Below are 18,622 nucleotides of genomic sequence, written 5' to 3' on the forward strand. Positions count from 1 at the left end.
GAGGCGGAAGCGCGCTGCACCTCGCTCCTCGCCGCTTGCGCAAGTCGCGGTGACGTCACCGCTGCGCCTGCAGCCGCTCCATCGGCCGTCCGTCCCCCAGGCACGTGGTGCTGTGATAGACGCTGCCTCGCCCAGACCGCTAGCACGCCCCGGCGCGCCCGCGCCCGCCTGCATTTCGTAACGGCGGGTGCCTTTCCGACGCTCTGTCACAGCTGGGCGGGGTGCGGCAAATTGCACCCGTCCGTTCCAATGTCATCATGCTCACACGCTGATTGACTTCATACATCGTCATTTAAACTACATAGACCACTTTTCGACGCACAGAGAAAGGTAAATATTCAGCAACGGGAAGTGTTACACTATGAAGCTCCAGTACAATGTTTATCAAACTTTGTTGTGGTTTTTAACGCTAACGGGTGTTAAATGATTAAACTTCCATCTGGAACTGGCGTCCGTCTTCAACATCAATATGAAGCGTGACTCTTATGGGCATTAATAAACTCTTTCATTCTTTGAGTCACGGAAAAAACAGCCTCCGAGTGTTATTTTGAAGAATTTCTTGTCTTGCCTGAATCAAACTTAATATGATTTACTAACAGGTCGTCTACGAACACGCTAGCGTCGATCTGACCGACAGAAAGGATACTCATCACTGACATCATAGAGTGCCACTCATTTTCCCAGTCGATTTCAACTGTACGTCGTATACAATGCGGTGACAAAAGTCATAGGATATCTTCTAATATCGTGTCAGATCTCCTTTAGTCCGGCGTAGTGCAGCAAATCGACGTGGCATGGAATCTACAAGTCTTTGGAAGTCTCCTGCAGAAATTTTGAGCCCCTCTGTCTCTATAGCCGTCCATAATTGTGAAAGTGTTGGTGGTTCAGGATTTTGTGCACGAATTGACCTCTCGATTATGTCCCATAAATGGTCGATGGGTGACCAAATCATTCGCTCCAACCCTCCAGAATGTTCTTCAGATCAATCACGAGCAATAGTGACCCATTGACATGGTGAATTGTCATCCATAAAAATTCAATCGTTGCTTGGGAATATTCCATGTATGGGTGTTAATGGTCTCTGAGTAGCCGAACGTAACCACTTCCAATCAGTGAGCCATGTAAACACAGCCCACACCATTATGGAGCCACCACCATCTTGCACAGTGCTTTGTCGACAACTTGAGTCCATGGGTTCGTGGGGTCTGCACAACACTCGAACCCTATCATCAGCTCTTACCAACTGAAATTGGAACTCATCTGACCATGCCACGGTTTTCCAGTCGTCTAGGCTCCATATTGATTTTTGGGGTTATTTCATGCTTGTCTGTTAGTACTGACAGCTCTATGCAAAGGCCGCTGCTCTCGGTCGTTAAGTGAAGGCCTTTGGCCACTTCGTTGTCTGTAATGAGAGACAATACCTGAAATCTGATATTCTTGGCACACTCTTGACACTGTGGATCTCGGAATATTGAATTACCTAACGATTTCCGAAATGGAATGTCCCATGCGTCTAGCTCCAACTACCATTCCGCGTTCAAAGTCTGTTAATTCCCTTTGTGCGGTCATAATCACGCCGGAAACGTTTTCACATAAATCACCTGAGTACAAATGACAGCTTCGACAGTCCACTGTCCTTTTGTACCTTGTCTACATGATGCCACCACCATCCCATGACTTTTATCACTTCAGTGTAAGTCTCTCTGGTCTGTGGCGTGATGTCAGCTGTGACGGCGCGGGACAACTCGAGATGTCAGCCTGACTTCCAGTAAGGTGTAACCGACGATTCGTAGTGAAACACTGCCTCTAACCTCTGCCCGGATTTCAGCTGTCGTAATCCACATATCCGTCGGAATCTATCAAATATTTCTACAGTATTCTCGTTGTGCATTCCTTCTGGAAGAACCCATGTCTACCACTGTTGTCGTGAGCCCATCCTGTAACCGCTACTTTTGCAGTCATTGACCCACAGCCAATTTGTTGTGCGATATGCTGTGCTCCCATGCGTCTCACGCTCAATGTCTGAAAGATGGCTATGAGCTACACGTGTATTTTCGTGACTTCGCGGCGTAATAATTGATCCATTAATTTCATTGAGTGCAGCGGCATACACTTCGTTTCTTGTAATATTTCGGTCGTAAGCCTTTCGTCTATCTGGAGAGTGAGCCAAAAGCCTGAAGCTATAACACTTGCTACATCCTAAGGCGCACATAAGGGATCAGGAAGATCACTTAGACTTAAATCCGTGGCTTCCTGCCGTACGTGGGAAGCCCGTCGTCAAAAATACACTCCTGGAAATTGAAATAAGAACACCGTGAATTCATTGTCCCAGAAAGGGGAAACTTTATTGACACATTCCTGGGGTCAGATACATCACATGATCACACTGACAGAACCACAGGCACATAGACACAGGCAACAGAGCATGCACAATGTCGGCACTAGTACAGTGTATATCCACCTTTCGCAGCAATGCAGGCTGCTATTCTCCCATGGAGACGATCGTAGAGATGCTGGATGTAGTCCTGTGGAACGGCTTGCCATGCCATTTCCACCTGGCGCCTCAGTTGGACCAGCGTTCGTGGTGGACGTGCAGACCGCGTGAGACGACGCTTCATCCAGTCCCAAACATGCTCAATGGGGGACAGATCCGGAGATCTTGCTGGCCAGGGTAGTTGACTTACACCTTCTAGAGCACGTTGGGTGGCACGGGATACATGCGGACGTGCATTGTCCTGTTGGAACAGCAAGTTCCCTTGCCGGTCTAGGAATGGTAGAACGATGGGTTCGATGACGGTTTGGATGTACCGTGCACTATTCAGTGTCCCCTCGACGATCACCAGTGGTGTAAGGCCAGTGTAGGAGATCGCTCCCCACACCATGATGCCGGGTGTTGGCCCTTTGTGCCTCGGTCGTATGCAGTCCTGATTGTGGCGCTCACCTGCACGGCGCCAAACACGCATACGACCATCATTGGCACCAAGGCAGAAGCGACTCTCATCGCTGAAGACGACACGTCTCCATTCGTCCCTCCATTCACGCCTGTCGCGACACCACTGGAGGCGGGCTGCACGATGTTGGGGCGTGAGCGGAAGACGGCCTAACGGTGTGCGGGACCGTAGCCCAGCTTCATGGAGACGGTTGCGAATGGTCCTCGCCGATACCCCAGGAGCAACAGTGTCCCTAATTTGCTGGGAAGTGGCGGTGCGGTCCCCTACGGCACTGCGTAGGATCCTACGGTCTTGGCGTGCATCCGTGCGTCGCTGCGGTCTAGTCCCAGGTCGACGGGCACGTGCACCTTCCGCCGACCACTGGCGACAACATCGATGTACTGTGGAGACCTCACGCCCCACGTGTTGAGCAATTCGACGGTACGTCCACCCGGCCTCCCGCATGCCCACTATACGCCCTCGCTCAAAGTCCGTCAACTGCACATACGGTTCACGTCCACGCTGTCGCGGCATGCTACCAGTGTTAAAGACTGCGATGGAGCTCCGTATGCCACGGCATACTGGCTGACACTGACGGCGGCGGTGCACAAATACTGCGCAGCTAGCGCCATTCGACGGCCAACACCGCGGTTCCTGGTGTGTCCGCTGTGCCGTGCGTGTGATCATTGCTTGTACAGCCCTCTCGCAGTGTCCGGAGCAAGTATGGTGGGTCTGACACACCGGTGTCAATGTGTTCTTTTTTCCATTTCCAGGAGTGTAGTTCGGATCTCAACGAAGCTCAAAGTGAAAGTGTTTTTTCATCCTCTACCAGCACGACTCTTGCATTCTGTTAAAGATGACTTGATGCTCTGCAAGGCTGAGGTTTACAAGCCTTTGTGTACTGGGAAGACGACTCGTAGAGCCTACAGAAAGATGCAGGGAATAACGTAAGTAAATCTGGCTCTTCTCTATTTTTGCATCATCTGTCTTCTGACTGGTTTGATGCTGTCCGCAACGAATTCCTCTCCTGGGCTAACCTCTTCACCTAAGAGGAGCAATTTTACCGAACATCCTCTATTACCTGTTAGCTGTATTCAAATTCCGGCCGTTGCCTACAGTTTTTATCCTCTGCATGTACCTCTAGCGCCATGGATCCCTGATGTCTTAACACACGTCCTATCACCTGTCTTGTCAGTATTTTCGATGTTTTCGTTTCTCTAAAGCTTCTATTTATTTCTAGTCCCGCTTTTCCACATCCCCGATTCACTACAATACAATGCTCGCCTCCAAACGCACAATCTCAGAAATTTCTTCCTCAAATCAAGGTCTTTGTTTGATACCAGTAAAATTATCTTGGCTAGGAATGCCGTCTTTGCCCGTTCTAGTCTGCTTTTTATGTCCTTGCTTCGTCCTTTATGAGCTACAAAGTGTTTTGCTACCAAGGTAGCAGAATTCCTTAACTTCGCCTACTTCGTGATCACCGGTTTTCATGTTAGGCCTCTCGCTATTCTCATTTCTGCTGCTTCTCATTACTTTTGTCTTTTTCCGTCTCTTGCGACTCAATAAATCGGCTGTGGCTGCGCAGAGCTTCGACGCAGGTCACCCTATGTGCACAACATTGTCTAAATACTCGAATCATCTTTGTGGGAGGGGGTGAAAGACGCAGCTGAAATTTATGTATGAAAATTAAATACCTACAGCCGTATTTATGATGTCATTTACTGTATGGCTCCCAGTTTCGGTGCTTCAGTGCACCATCTTCAGGCCTGTATGCATCAACGGTAATGATAGCATCATCAACTTACCACCCATGCAATACAAAGACAGATTAAAAACAGAATAAAAATCAAGGACAGGACTCTACAAGCCATATATATAGGCGACAGACAAACTAATGATATATATATATATATATATATATATATATATATATATATATATATATATTTGTGGGCCGCCTAACTATGCGAAAGTTGTAGGATGATTAAGGGATTTAGAAATCAAAGTCAGGACTAAGTATGATAAATTTTTTTGCTCCACTGAATGACAGAATTCGCATAAAAATTGACAGAGAGCAAAGTTATGTTAAAATTCAATTGCAGCTAATGAAATTGACGGTAACAGTACGTGCGTTGCCAAATTATATAGAAGACTGAGTGGAGAAAACGCAACAAGATTTCCAGATGTGAGCAGCCCGCAAAGTCAAAGTTAACGAACTAAATAGAAATAAAAAAATTTAGCCAGTTAGGTAACACAAGTTACGGGCAGAAAGAAGTAAGTTGCGAGCTGCTCCGAATATGGATCGCACTACCGGAACTGTAACAGCTACATGTCCCCAAAGTCATCTGTCGTGTCCTTGAATCTTAGTTCAAAACACACAACAGCCTAAATTTCAAAGCAACTTCACGTGGACGTGGTGACTCATTGCTCTTGCCAATTTGACGAACAAGACCATAGCTTATTTCACGTAAGAATAGGGGAACAAAGCAGATACTTACCACTCTAGGCATGCAAAATGCACTTCAACTCACAATAGGTAGTGGCATGTAGCAGTGTCCCATCGGCTGGTCATTCTCTTTGTGCCAAGCATGGTGGTGATGGCGACTCTTTCGATTCGATACATCAAACTTTGGGAGCAAATGCGATCGACTTTGTTGCACTGGCCGGGCGGTCTTAGCGGTCTGTCCTTAGAGAAAGGGAAAAATGTCATCCTCAGTTATTCTCCGGGGCCAGCTTTGGTGGTTTGTCAGTGCTTGCCTTTAGCGAAGGCAGATGCAGCCTCTCGCCAACGAAAGCACAGAACGGTCTGCTGCTCCAGTTCTGCGAAAACTACTCGGCTCCCCGGGCATGCTGACCTCTGTTACTGTGACTGACTGACCGCAAGTTGGCCACAAGTATAAATTTGAGACCATCCCAGTAGCGCACCTTTCCAGCAATAAAATACGCTACCCTTTCCTCCCATGGAAACGTGCCCAGTTCCTTCAAGAAAATAACCAAAAAAAGTGTCAGAAAATTAAAAAGGATCAAATAGGGACGTGTGACAGTCATGTCACAAATGTTTTGAGCTGAGAGTATGGGTACCTTACGGACACGCTTTTTACTGAGTTGGTGCATAAGTTCGTAGAGTTTTTACGTAAGTTTAATAAACACAACAATACACGTAACAGAGACTTTAATCATCGATAGTATATTCTCCTTCAGTATTTACAACAGTCTGCCACAGCTTTCCGCGATCACCCGCTTTTCAGGGGAAGAGATTGTTGAGCCCTGTTGGGAACGCATTTTCATCTAGAAAGGAAGTTTCTTGAAGGTTGTTCGACAGAGAACGGAAAATCTGATAATCTGAGGGCCCAAGATCAGGCGAATAAGCTGGGTGAGGAATGACTTCCCAAACCAACTCCCGTATAGCGTTTTTTGCGAGTCTACTAGAATGCAGGCGGGCGTTATTGTGGAATACCATCATTTCAGTCAGTCTTCCTGGTCGTTGTACTTGGATTGCGTCTGCAAGACATCTCAGTTGTTGACAATAAACGTTAGCAGTTATGGTTACACTTCAGGGAAGCAATTTTTAGTACACATACCGTCGCTCTTCCACCAGATGCATGACACTACCTTTTGTGGGTGCCGCGGGTCTTTGTATTCCATTCTTTTCCTTACGTTAGTAGAAAGACACCATTTGTCGCCACCAGCAGCGATACTGGGTAGGACTGGTCGGTGTTGTTAATAAGCCAGTTCATAATGAACAAGGAGAGCTGCACGAGTGACGGCCCGCTTATTGTTGTGATTTTGGCTTAGAGCATGCGGTACCCATACACTCGATTTATGAACGTTCCCCACTGCATACAAATGTCCCACGATGGTGGAATGATCAAAGATTATGGCAATTACCAGTTCTCGAGCACTATGACGTAGATCATTATGGACTAATGTGTCTAAACGATCTTCATAAAACCCCGAAGGTCTTCCTGAACACGGAGAGTCACTAACATCAAAACGATCCTTCTTAAAACGAGAAAATAATTTTCTTGCTGTGTCCTGTCCAAAGGCATTATCCTCCTACACGGCGCACATGTTTCTGGCTGCCTTCGCTGTTGTCAGCCCTCTTCTGAACTCAAACATAAGAATGTGTCTGAAACGTTGCGATTCTTCCACTTGGCAATTAATTTTCCAGCGTCCACAGCTCCATTCACTATCTCCAAATGACAAAATAACAATATGTAAATTCAAACAGCAACCGTGACCTACAAATAAGAAATTACTATCGATAAATAAGCGCCGGCCGCTGTGGCCGAGTGGTTCTAGGTGCTTCACTCTGGAACCGCGCTGCTGCTATGGTCGCAGGTTCGAATCCTGTCTGGGGCATGGATGTGTATGATGTCCTTGGGTTAGTTAGGTTTAAGTAGTTCTAAGTTCTAGGTGACTGGTGACCTCAGATGTTAAGTCATTTGAACCATAAATAAACCCATAGCAATCGGAATACCAAAATGGAAAACAAAACGCTACGAACTTTGTCATTATTATTTCATTTTTGTGCAAACGTGATGATGGCCACTAACGACCGAAACCATCAAAGTCATTACATCGTAATTGCTACTGTAGTAAATAGTAGCAAATTTTTTGGTTAATACATACCCGACTTCTGTTTGTACCTCATCTCGTAAGTGGATAGGATAATTTAAAGTATCACAGACGATGTTGTATCGAAGTTGTTGTGTAGCGATGAGGCGGTGTGATTGCAGAGCAGAGGTGCGAGGCCGTCGTGAGGATGCCGTCGGTGTCGATATCTGGAGGCGTGGGCGGGCGGGCGCCGGCCGCGGCGCTGCTGGATGACAGCGAGCGCGCCTTCGAGCGCGGCCTGGTCACCAGGTTCTCCGCCGAGTACGAGCAGCGACGCCGCCAGGAGGCCGCCGCCGCCACAGAGGCCGACGCCGCCGTCGCCGACGGTGAGTGCCCGCAGCAGCAATCAGTAACCTGCCTTTCATTACAGCTGGCGAGCCGCACGAGCTCCGCGCCAGACTGTGACCGGCGTAGCTTGGACACACAGGTCCGCATTTATAGTAACAAGCAGGGTCTAGAGACAAGCGTGGCATTGATTGTGTGCTGAAGGAAGGCCAGAATGGAGATACAAAATGCTGGATCGTTTACTAAACGACTCGGCTTGAAAAGTACGAGGGTCACTCCAAAAGAAATGCACACTATTTTTTTTAATCCATCATTTATTCTACATGTTTGAAAGTTTTACAGTGTGTAGATACATCCTTTAGGAACAATATTTTCATTTCTCCACATAATTTCCATCCCTCTCAACTGCTTACGCCATCTTGGAACCAGCGCCTGTATACCCGCACGGTAAAATTCTGGACCAACCTGTTGGAGCCACTGTTTGGCAGCGTGCTCAAGGGAGTCATCATCTTCAATCCTTGTTCCATGAAGAGAGTCTTTCAGTTTCCCAAAGAGATGATAGTCACATGGAGCGAGGTCAGGACTGTAAGGCGGGTGTTTCAGTGTTATCCATCCGAGTTTTGTGATCACTTCCATGGTTTTTTGACTGACATGTGGCCGTGCATTGTCTTGCAACAGCAAAACATTCTGATTTTGCCGATGTGGTCGAACACGACTCAGTCGAGCTTGAAATTTCTTCAGTGTCGTCACATATGCATCAGAATTTATGGTGGTTCCACTTGACATGCTGTCCACAAGCAACAGTCCTTCGAAATCGAAAAACACCGTAGCCATAACTTTTCCAGCAGAAGGCGTGGCTTTGAATTTTGTTTTCTTGGGTGAATTTGCATGATGCCACACCATTGATTGCCTCTTCGTCTCGGATGAAAAATGATAGAGCCATGTTTCATCACCTATCACAATTCTTCCAAGAAATTCATCTCCACGATTCTCGTACTGTTCCAAAAGTTCGCTGCATACCGTTTTTCTTGTTTCTTTGTGAGCCACTGTCAACGTCCTGGGAACCCACCTGGCACAAACCTTTTTAACGCCAACACTTTCAGTATTCTGCAAACACTTCCTTCCCCTATCCCAACGTAGCGTGACAATCCGTGCACTGTGATACGTCTGTCAGCAGTCACCAATTCGTTAACTCTCTGCACATTGTCTGGAGTGTGTGCAGTAGGCCTACGAGGGCTGCCGCTGCGAGGACAATCCTCAATATTGCCGTGCCCGCTTTCATCACGTAACCTGCTTGCCCACCGACTAACTGTGCTGCAATCGACAGCAGAATCTCCATACACCTTTTTCAACCTCTTGTGGATGTTTCCCACTGTCTCGTTTTCACAGCACAGGAATTCTATGACAGCACGTTGCTTCTGACGAACCTCAAGTGTAGCAGCCATCTTGAAGACATGCTGTGACGGCACCACTCACGGGAACAGGTTGAACTAAGTTTGAAAACAAGCGGGAAGGATGCATCTACACACTGTAAAACTTTCACACATGCAGCATGAAAACTGTATTTTTACAAAAATAGTTGGCATTTCTTTTGGAGTGACCCTCGCAGGCAGCGATGAGCGGAAGTTGCCAGGCAAAAGAAAGGTCATTCCCTAAAAGGAATCAAAATTTTATTTAATCTGATAAGAAGGACTAATTGTTGTCGAAACGCTAACAATAAAAACACATGGTGTCAGACACCAAACACGTTCACAACAGAATGTATAATCCGTAAACCAGGAGCTGACCACATTCACCAGTACTGAACGGGTACTCTGCCCGACTCTCGGCTAAGTTCCCGCAGTAAATGGCCGTACTGTAATATAAAAAAAAAGAATTTATTAAAACCTTGGCATGACAGTTTTACACAAATTATACAGGGCGAACAGCCATTTGAACTCTTAAGCCCCAGAAATACCTAAAAAGTAATAAAACATTAATAAACTTTTATAAAAACCCCTTAACTAATACCATCTACAAGATGATGAAGCCATGGGAAACACCCAGTAAAAATAATGACATTACTGTTTTGATATTAGAAAAACACAAGGTAAAGTATATCAATTTCATAAACTGGAAAACACCCAGCAAAATTAATGAAATAACAATTTGAACTTTAAGGAAAACACAAGATAAGGTTAGTCAGTTTTGTCAAGCACCAAAACACAGAACAGCTGTCAATTAGTCTGAGCTTATAACTAGAAACAGAGCTTAACAGGGTAAAAGTCAAGAACAGGGCCAGTGGCGTACTTAACCGTTTCGTTCAGGAAAGTTGTCGGTGCTACCCATCAGGTATCATGGGAACAAAAGACGGTGTGTCACCTGTTTGTGGTAAACATCCATTGAGAGAGCAGCAGGAAGACTGCTTGATTCGAAGTAATACATAATAATAAAGTTACTGTAGAGCTGTGAAATCGCTTCAATCATTTGTAATAACCCTGTAGTATTCTTGCGCAGATCGACTGTGTAGCAACACAGAGCGGAGAAATATTTCATTGCTTTCTCAAATAGATCATGGTTTCGACACTGTCCTCGGTTTGCAGATGCTACCACAGTGTAAACACCTGCGACTCACACAAGGAGCTGTTAAATTTATAATCCTCGTTTACAGCAGTTCTTCACCCTTATTATTTGAGATATTTTCACAATACTTTGCACACACATACAAAAACTCAAAAAGTTTTTTTAGGCATTCACAAATGTTCGATATGTGCCCCTTTAGTGATTCGGCAGACATCAAGCCGATAATCAAGTTCCTCCCACACTCGGCGCAGCATGTCCCCATCAATGAGTTCGAAAGCATCGTTGATGCGAGTTCGCAGTTCTGGCACGTTTCTTGGTAGAGGAGGTTTAAACACTGAATCTTTCACATAACCCCACAGAAAAAAATCGCATGGGGTTAAGTCGGGAGAGCGTGGAGGCCATGACATGAATTGCTGATCATGACCTCCACCACGACCGATCCATCGGTTTTCCAATCTCCTGTTTAAGAAATGCCGAACATCATGATGGAAGTGCGGTGGAGCACCATCCTGCTGAAAGATGAAGTCGGCGCTGTCGGTCTCCAGTTGTGGCATGAGCCAATTTTCCAGCATGTCCAGATACACGTGTCCTGTAACGTTTTTTTTCGCAGAAGAAAAAGGGGCCGTAAATTTTAAACCGTGAGATTGCACAAAACACGTTAACTTTTGGTGAATTGCGAATTTGCTGCACGAATGCGTGAGGATTCTCTACCGCCCAGATTCGCACATTGTGTCTGTTCACTTCACCATTAAGAAAAAATGTTGCTTCATCACTGAAAACAAGTTTCGCACTGAACGCATCCTCTTCCATGAGCTGTTGCAACTGCGCCGAAAATTCAAAGCGTTTGACTTTGTTATCGGATGTCAGGGCTTGTAGCAATTGTAAACGGTAAGGCTTCTGCTTTAGCCTTTTCCGTAAGATTTTCCAAACCGTCGGCTGTGGTACGTTTAGCTCCCTGCTTGCTTTATTCGTCGACTTCCGCGGGCTACGAGTGAAACTTGCCCGCACGCATTCAGCCGTTTTTTCGCTCACTGCAGGCCGACCCGTTGATTTCCCCTTACAGAGGCATCCAGAAGCTTTAAACTGCGCATACCAACGCCGAATGGAGTTAGCAGTTGGTGGATCTTTGTTGATCTTCGTCCTGAAGTGTCGTTGCACTGTTATGACTGACTGATGTGAGTGCATTTCAAGCACGACATACGCTTTCTCGGCTCCTGTAGCCATTTTGTCTCACTGCGCTCTCGAGTGCTTTGGCGGCAGAAACCTGAAGTGCGGCTTCAGCCGAACAAAACTTTATGAGTTTTTCTACGTATCTGTAGTGTGTCGTGACCATATGTCAATGAATGGAGCTACAGTGAACTTATGAAATCGCTTCAATCATTTGTAATAGCCCTGTAAGTAAATGGATCAATGTTTTTTGATTAAACCATCGGAGAAGTTAGGTGGATCAATGCTTTTTAGTCAAATCTTGGGAGAAGATACGTGCATCAATGTTTATTAATATACTGATCGTGTGATTCTGTTATTAATAAAAACTGATCCAGAGACCTTCTCCCATGACTGAATCAAAAAATATTGACCACTTACTCAAAGTGGCGGCGTTTGCTACGCTTCAGACGATTCCGGCCCACACAAACCTTTGACTCTTTAAGAGTCTTTTCACCAACACATCTGGAACATTTTCTTGTCTGTGCAATTAAATCATGAGACTTGCATCAACGGACGACTTCTCCATGCAGAACTAAATCACTTAACTCAGTCCACTTTATAGCTCCTCACTGCCATTGTCACAAAATATTTCTCTCTAAACTCATTAATACACCGAGAAACAGCAAACAAGACAATGGTTTCCATTTCGGCTCTAGAAATACGTTTTCTCTGTGCTTGCCTCTCACAGGTTACGTCAAAGAATCATGCCACTGGCTACGCCAAACTGATGCGTTGCCAGCCTACGAGCAGTAGATAAGCACCGTCGTGACTGTCGCTGGCCGTGATGTAGACATAAGCCGCTTGGCAGCCCAAAAAAAATGGACCAGAATGAGTGTGAACAGGCACAGTTTGGAGCAAGCAGAAACATCGGAAGCAAACGTTCAGAAACCCGCTCACCGATTGTAAATCTCTTAGTAAAGTAGCAGACATATGAGATGTATTCACAGCAGTAATTTGCTCAGTTCATCCAACTTCTGCCTGACACTAGCCGGTGCTGCCGGAGTACCACATGTTTTCACAGAACCGAGTCCCGCCAGCACGTTCGCTTCCTCTTGCGAGTCTGCACAGCCATGGCGCGTGGCCCTCCGCAGGCGCTCCCTTGCACATCCGCTCCAGTCCGAACGCCATAATAGAATGAGTTTCAGCCTGCTCGGTGAGCCTTATAAAAGCCTTACAGACGGACACGTGGCGCCCTTTCACGCAGACGTAGCCGAACCCTTTATTGGGTGAAAGCCACAGGTAATAGTGGACAACCAATGTCGATACGAGCCGCCACGATTTAATGCTATTGCTTCGAAATGAAATACACACGAGATACCGATGCTTTTTTAGGTGAAGGGGTAGAAAAACGTGGAAGACGAAGAATAAAGTACCAATGACGAATCGGGAGAAGAGCGGACAAGCAAGTAAGAGACAATCCACATCTTTATCTACGTGTGTACACCGCAGGTCACTGTTCAGTGCACGGCAGAACCTACTTCGCCCAGTATTATCGTATTTCTTTTCCATTCCAATCGCGTATTGAGCGAGAGGAAAATGACTCTGTGCGCCTCTGTATCCATCCTAATCTCTCTTATCTTAAATCGAACGAGGTGGCGCAGTGGCTAGCACAATGGACTCGTATTCGGGAGGACGGCGGTTCAATCCCGCGTCCGGCCATCCTGATTTAGGTTTTCCATGATTTCCCTAAATCGCTCCAGGCAAATGCCGGGATGGTTCCTTTGAAATGGCACGGCCGACTTCCTTCTCCGTCCTTCCCTAATCGGATGAGACCGATGACCATGCTGTCTGGTCTCCTCCCCCAAACAATCCAATCCAATCTTATCTTAACCTCATGACGCCTGCATGGAATATATGATGGTGCCAGCATGATGGTCACACACTCTTCTTAGTCTATAGGTTCTTTAAATTTTCGCATCAGAGTTGTGCGACAACTACGTCGCCTTTCACGTTTAAGTTCCCAGAGCAGCTACCGCATCAGTGTCTTGTGATTTCGTCAACGAGTGCTCCGAACTTCCCCAGAATCCATTCGCCTGCCCCAATACTGATTTTACATAGACATCCAATTTCGTATCACTTCTTGATATTACCTCTAAATAACTATATTACGAGTCGTACTCAAAATATTCATCACTAATATTGTAATCGCATGCCACTGATACTTTTCCTTTGTTATTGGCATTGTCTTACATATATCAACATTTAAAGAGAGTCACCATTAAGAACAACTGAATTTAGTGATCAAGAAATCAACGTGAGTTGACGATGATGCTCCTCAAACCACTGTAGCACGATTCTGGTCTTGTAACAGGGATATTTATCTTGATGGAAGAAGACATAGCCTACGGGGGAAGCATCAAGTATGAAAGGATGTAAATGGGCCGCAATAGCGCTTACATAGTCCCCGGTGTCATGGTGACTTCCATTACTACTACAGATCCCATGGGAGGAAATATGAACTGGCGTAGTACTGCTCCCACCGGCCTGCTTCCAAGGCATGGTGCATTTTTCGAGCACCATTCGCCGGGAGGACGGTGTATCAGGACATGAAAGTCGACCTGGTGTAACAAGAAACGTGCTTCATCTAAGTCATCACAAAAAATAAATCATTATGATCGCGATTTTATTTAACGAATTTGTTTCCTTCATTAATGAACTTAGAAAGAATGTCTTGGAGCAGGACGTAATGTAAAGTATCTACGCAAAGTGTCACTGGAAGCTCTAGCGACGCGGGAAAGTTAATCAGTCCCCAATTCATTTTAAAAGGCATTACGTTTTATTGGAATAATCTTAAATGTTGTTCACTCGTAAATACTGAGTACTAGTAAATGTGGAAACCACAAGAAATATTAATTTATATTCAATCCAAATGGACATAGTCAATACGACAATACATATGGTTCTTATGCACTACATGCATCTCAATTGCTTGCAGTTGGTAACCTAATCACATTGTTAGTTTTTAATTATATTTCAGGTATTTAGGTGCACGTTTGATTTAATTAATTACCTGCCTTTAGATGCTATTCAACTTCTATCTGTTAACATGATCATGATAGTAACTACAATATGCATGATAGAATTAGAAATTTTTTGCTTTAAATCTTTAAACTCGTGCGGACTCTGAATCCATGAAGAAGGACGGTTACGATTTATCTTCGAGCACAGCACGAAACTCAGCAGGAAGATGGAATGCCCGCACATGAGACGAGGCGATGAGAGAGAAATTGCGTTCCTGTACGGTCACTTGGTCTATTAACAAACGAAGGGACTTTGGAAAAAGAGGGAACAAGGTCTCAATTTGACCGAATTGTAGCAAATTCGCTCTTATCCTTTGACATATGAATTAGCTGCAGTAGTATTTAGCGCTAAACCTAACGGTATGGACGATTCAGGGGGTGACACATTCACAAAGCTATTGTCATGTTGGAACGGTAATAAAATTGTATGCTCTGTTGCACAAATAATGGTAATTATGAGAATCAGCACATTGTAGTGTAGCGAGTGTCAATAATTCATGTATCTACCACGGCATAAGTAAAGAGTTACTGTAATTTAATTATGCATAGACTAGAAGTATTAGTGCTTACAGCAATGACACTAGAATTACTAGTACAGTTCTATTCGAAATGGAAGTAACTGTTGTTCAGTGCTTAAAGGTACACCAGCAATTTTATCAGTTGGGATTGCAGTAGATAATACACTCCTGGAAATTGAAATAAGAACACCGTGAATTCATTGTCCCAGGAAGGGGAAACTTTATTGACACATTCCTGGGGTCAGATACATCACATGATCACACTGACAGAACCACAGGCACATAGACACAGGCAACAGAGCATGCACAATGTCGGCACTAGTACAGTGTATATCCACCTTTCGCAGCAATGCAGGCTGCTATTCTCCCATGGAGACGATCGTAGAGATGCTGGATGTAGTCCTGTGGAACGGCTTGCCATGCCATTTCCACCTGGCGCCTCAGTTGGACCAGCGTTCGTGCTGGACGTGCAGACCGCGTGAGACGACGCTTCATCCAGTCCCAAACATGCTCAATGGGGGACAGATCCGGAGATCTTGCTGGCCAGGGTAGTTGACTTACACCTTCTAGAGCACGTTGGGTGGCACGGGATACATGCAGACGTGCATTGTCCTGTTGGAACAGCAAGTTCCCTTGCCGGTCTAGGAATGGTAGAACGATGGGTCCAATGACGGTTTGGATGTACCGTGCACTATTCAGTGTCCCCTTGACGATCACCAGTGGTGTACGGCCAGTGTAGGAGATCGCTCCCCACACCATTATGCCGGGTGTTGGCCCTGTGTGCCTCGGTCGTATGCAGTCCTGATTGTGGCGCTCACCTGCACGGCGCCAAACACGCATACGACCATCATTGGCACCAAGGCAGAAGCGACTCTCATCGCTGAAGACGACACGTCTCCATTCGTCCCTCCATTCACGCCTGTCGCGACACCACTGGAGGCGGGCTGCACGATGTTGGGGCGTGAGCGGAAGACGGCCTAACGGTGTGCGGGACCGCAGCCCAGCTTCATGGAGACGGTTGCGAATGGTCCTCGCCGATACCCCAGGAGCAACAGTGTCCCTAATTTGCTGGGAAGTGGCGGTGCGGTCCCCTACGGCACTGCGTAGGATCCTACGGTCTTGGCGTGCATCCGTGGTTCGCTGCGGTCCGGTCCCAGGTCGACGGGCACGTGCACCTTCCGCCGACCACTGGCGACAACATCGATGTACTGTGGAGGCCTCACGCCCCACGTGTTGAGCAATTCGGCGGTACGTCCACCCGGCCTCCCGCATGCCCACTATACGCCCTCGCTCAAAGTCCGTCAACTGCACATACGGTTCACGTCCACGCTGTCGCGGCATGCTACCAGTGTTAAAGACTGCGATGGAGCTCCGTATGCCACGGCAAACTGGCTGACACTGACGGCGGCGGTGCACAAATGCTGCGCAGCTAGCGCCATTCGACGGCCAACACCGCGGTTCCTGGTGTGTCCGCTGTGCCGTGCGTGTGATCATTGCTTGTACAGCCCTCTCGCAGTGTCCGGAGCAAGTATGGTGGGTCTGACACACCGGTGTCAATGTGTTCTTTTTTCCATTTCCAGGAGTGTAGATGGTTGTGGAAGAAAAAAAAAGTGCGTAAGTGGCGATACCAACAGAGTACGATCGATGCTGAAGTATTTGGCTGACTCCTCTTCTTCGTAACTGTGAACTAATACTAGTGTCAAAGTAAAATTTCTGACTGGACTTGTGGTAGTACAACTAGAAAAGTTGCGATATGACATTAGGACTGTTAAGATTGAAAACTTATTAAGGGATCGAAGACTGAAACATTCCATTTTATTCTTCAAGGTAAATGCAGAATAATAATTTTGAAGTCAGTAAAATAAACAGATAAAATACGTAATTCCTTCCTGCTAGGGATTGGGCGTTGCAGTAAACGCAGGAAGCAATTTGTCTTACTACCGAGGCAGGAAGAATGTTAAGTCCATTACCACAAAACTCGATTTCTCATTCTTTCAAGGCTACGTGCTGGACGAGCTACCGGACTACACACGTTAACAACAGGATCGTACACCCAAGACCGACTGTCATGCATTAACTTTTCTCTTATCCTTTTTCTTAAGATGTAAATCAGTAAGAGAGATTATTCTAGGAACACAGCTGACTTACTTACTTCCTGTTTGACTGATTGCTTGGAGCAAACCTCTCATGTGGAAGCGTATCCAACGAGTAAAGTGGTTAAGTGTATTGTGTTGGTGACATTGAAGAGTGAGTGGAACAAGTAACGTATATTTTTTTCATTTGCTTACGGCTTACGGTTTACTTAAAAACATCCAAGAGTGCTAATTCCAACATTGTCATGACTAGTCTGCAGTTCACAATTAAGTGCCCGGTAGAGAAAAAGAGAGTGAGACAGGTTGTATTTGAGAATTATTCAGTTGATTGATACATTATAGAAGCTAAGTTGTAGGAGATAAATATTGTTTTAAGCGTTGTGAGAGAATCGAGGCACTGAAATTTGATTTCGACGAACAAGGTGTCCGTAAATCATCTTTACAGGTGCAGACTTTAATGCCTTTAAAACTATACTAACATTAACAAATAGTTTTGAACTTGATGTAAGTCATAAAGTTCATTTCTTCATTAATATACAAGAATGTGTGCACCCTTCGTGGCACAGATGATGTCTAGTCGGAATGCCATTCCTCTCCACGCAAGATTCAAGATCTCCATGGCGACATCTTCTAATGCACTGCGAATGGATGACTTCAAGTCTAACCTTGGTTCCGTACACCAGAACCTTTACGAAACCCTACAGGAGAAGTCTAGTGGTATGAAGTCAGGGGATCGTGGTGGTTATCGAATTGGACCATCCCGTCCAGTCCACCTATCCGGAAACTTCTCATCTAGAAATTGACGGACATTTAGGGATCAGTGCGGTGCTGCACATCCTACTGGAATATGACATCAGATCGCAGGTGTTGCAGTTGTGGCACAGCAAATTCTTGTAACATGTCCAGCTAAATACTAGCATTGACGGTAGACTCGATAAGAAAGTATGGACCTATGATGCAATTGTGCATCAGTCCGCATCAAACATTGACCTTGGGACCGTCTCTCCCCATTTCACGTGTATCATGAGGAGGCTATGAACCCCACCTGCAAATTTTATGATGAATCAGTCAGCCGGATACATGAAACGTTGCCTTAGAGGAGAAACAAAACTTTTCCAAAAAGTCATTGTTTGTGTCAGTTTTGCCTAGCGTATCCACTGCAAACTGTTCGCACTTAGGTTTGTCCGCAGGCTTTAATACCTGGGGAAGAAAATCGGGCTACCGGTTCAAAGAAACATCCTGGAATTCGCCTAATCAATTCTTCCTCGGTTTTAACAATGAAAACAAAAATTTGTCTAACCAGGTACCAAAAGTTCCCTACTTCAGTTATCTCCAGTATGACTCAAGGGTCTTCCGTAGAGCATGTGGCGGGGTGCAAATTACACTGG

General features: G+C 45.8%; 1 protein-coding gene across 1 annotated transcript in view; it reads left to right on the forward strand.

Annotated features, from left to right (window-relative positions):
- The window catches only part of LOC124595799 (hemocyte protein-glutamine gamma-glutamyltransferase-like), a 172,618-nt gene that overhangs the window by 22,239 nt on the left and 131,757 nt on the right, over positions 1-18,622 (forward strand). The window contains exon 3 of the mRNA XM_047134687.1: positions 7,670-7,873. Within this exon, the coding sequence (XP_046990643.1) occupies positions 7,696-7,873 (178 nt within the window). The 5' untranslated portion in view covers positions 7,670-7,695. The remainder of the gene's footprint in view (positions 1-7,669; positions 7,874-18,622) is intronic.

This window comes from Schistocerca americana, chromosome 2 (genome assembly GCF_021461395.2).
Source record: "Schistocerca americana isolate TAMUIC-IGC-003095 chromosome 2, iqSchAmer2.1, whole genome shotgun sequence".
NCBI classification, from domain to species: domain Eukaryota; kingdom Metazoa; phylum Arthropoda; class Insecta; order Orthoptera; family Acrididae; genus Schistocerca; species Schistocerca americana.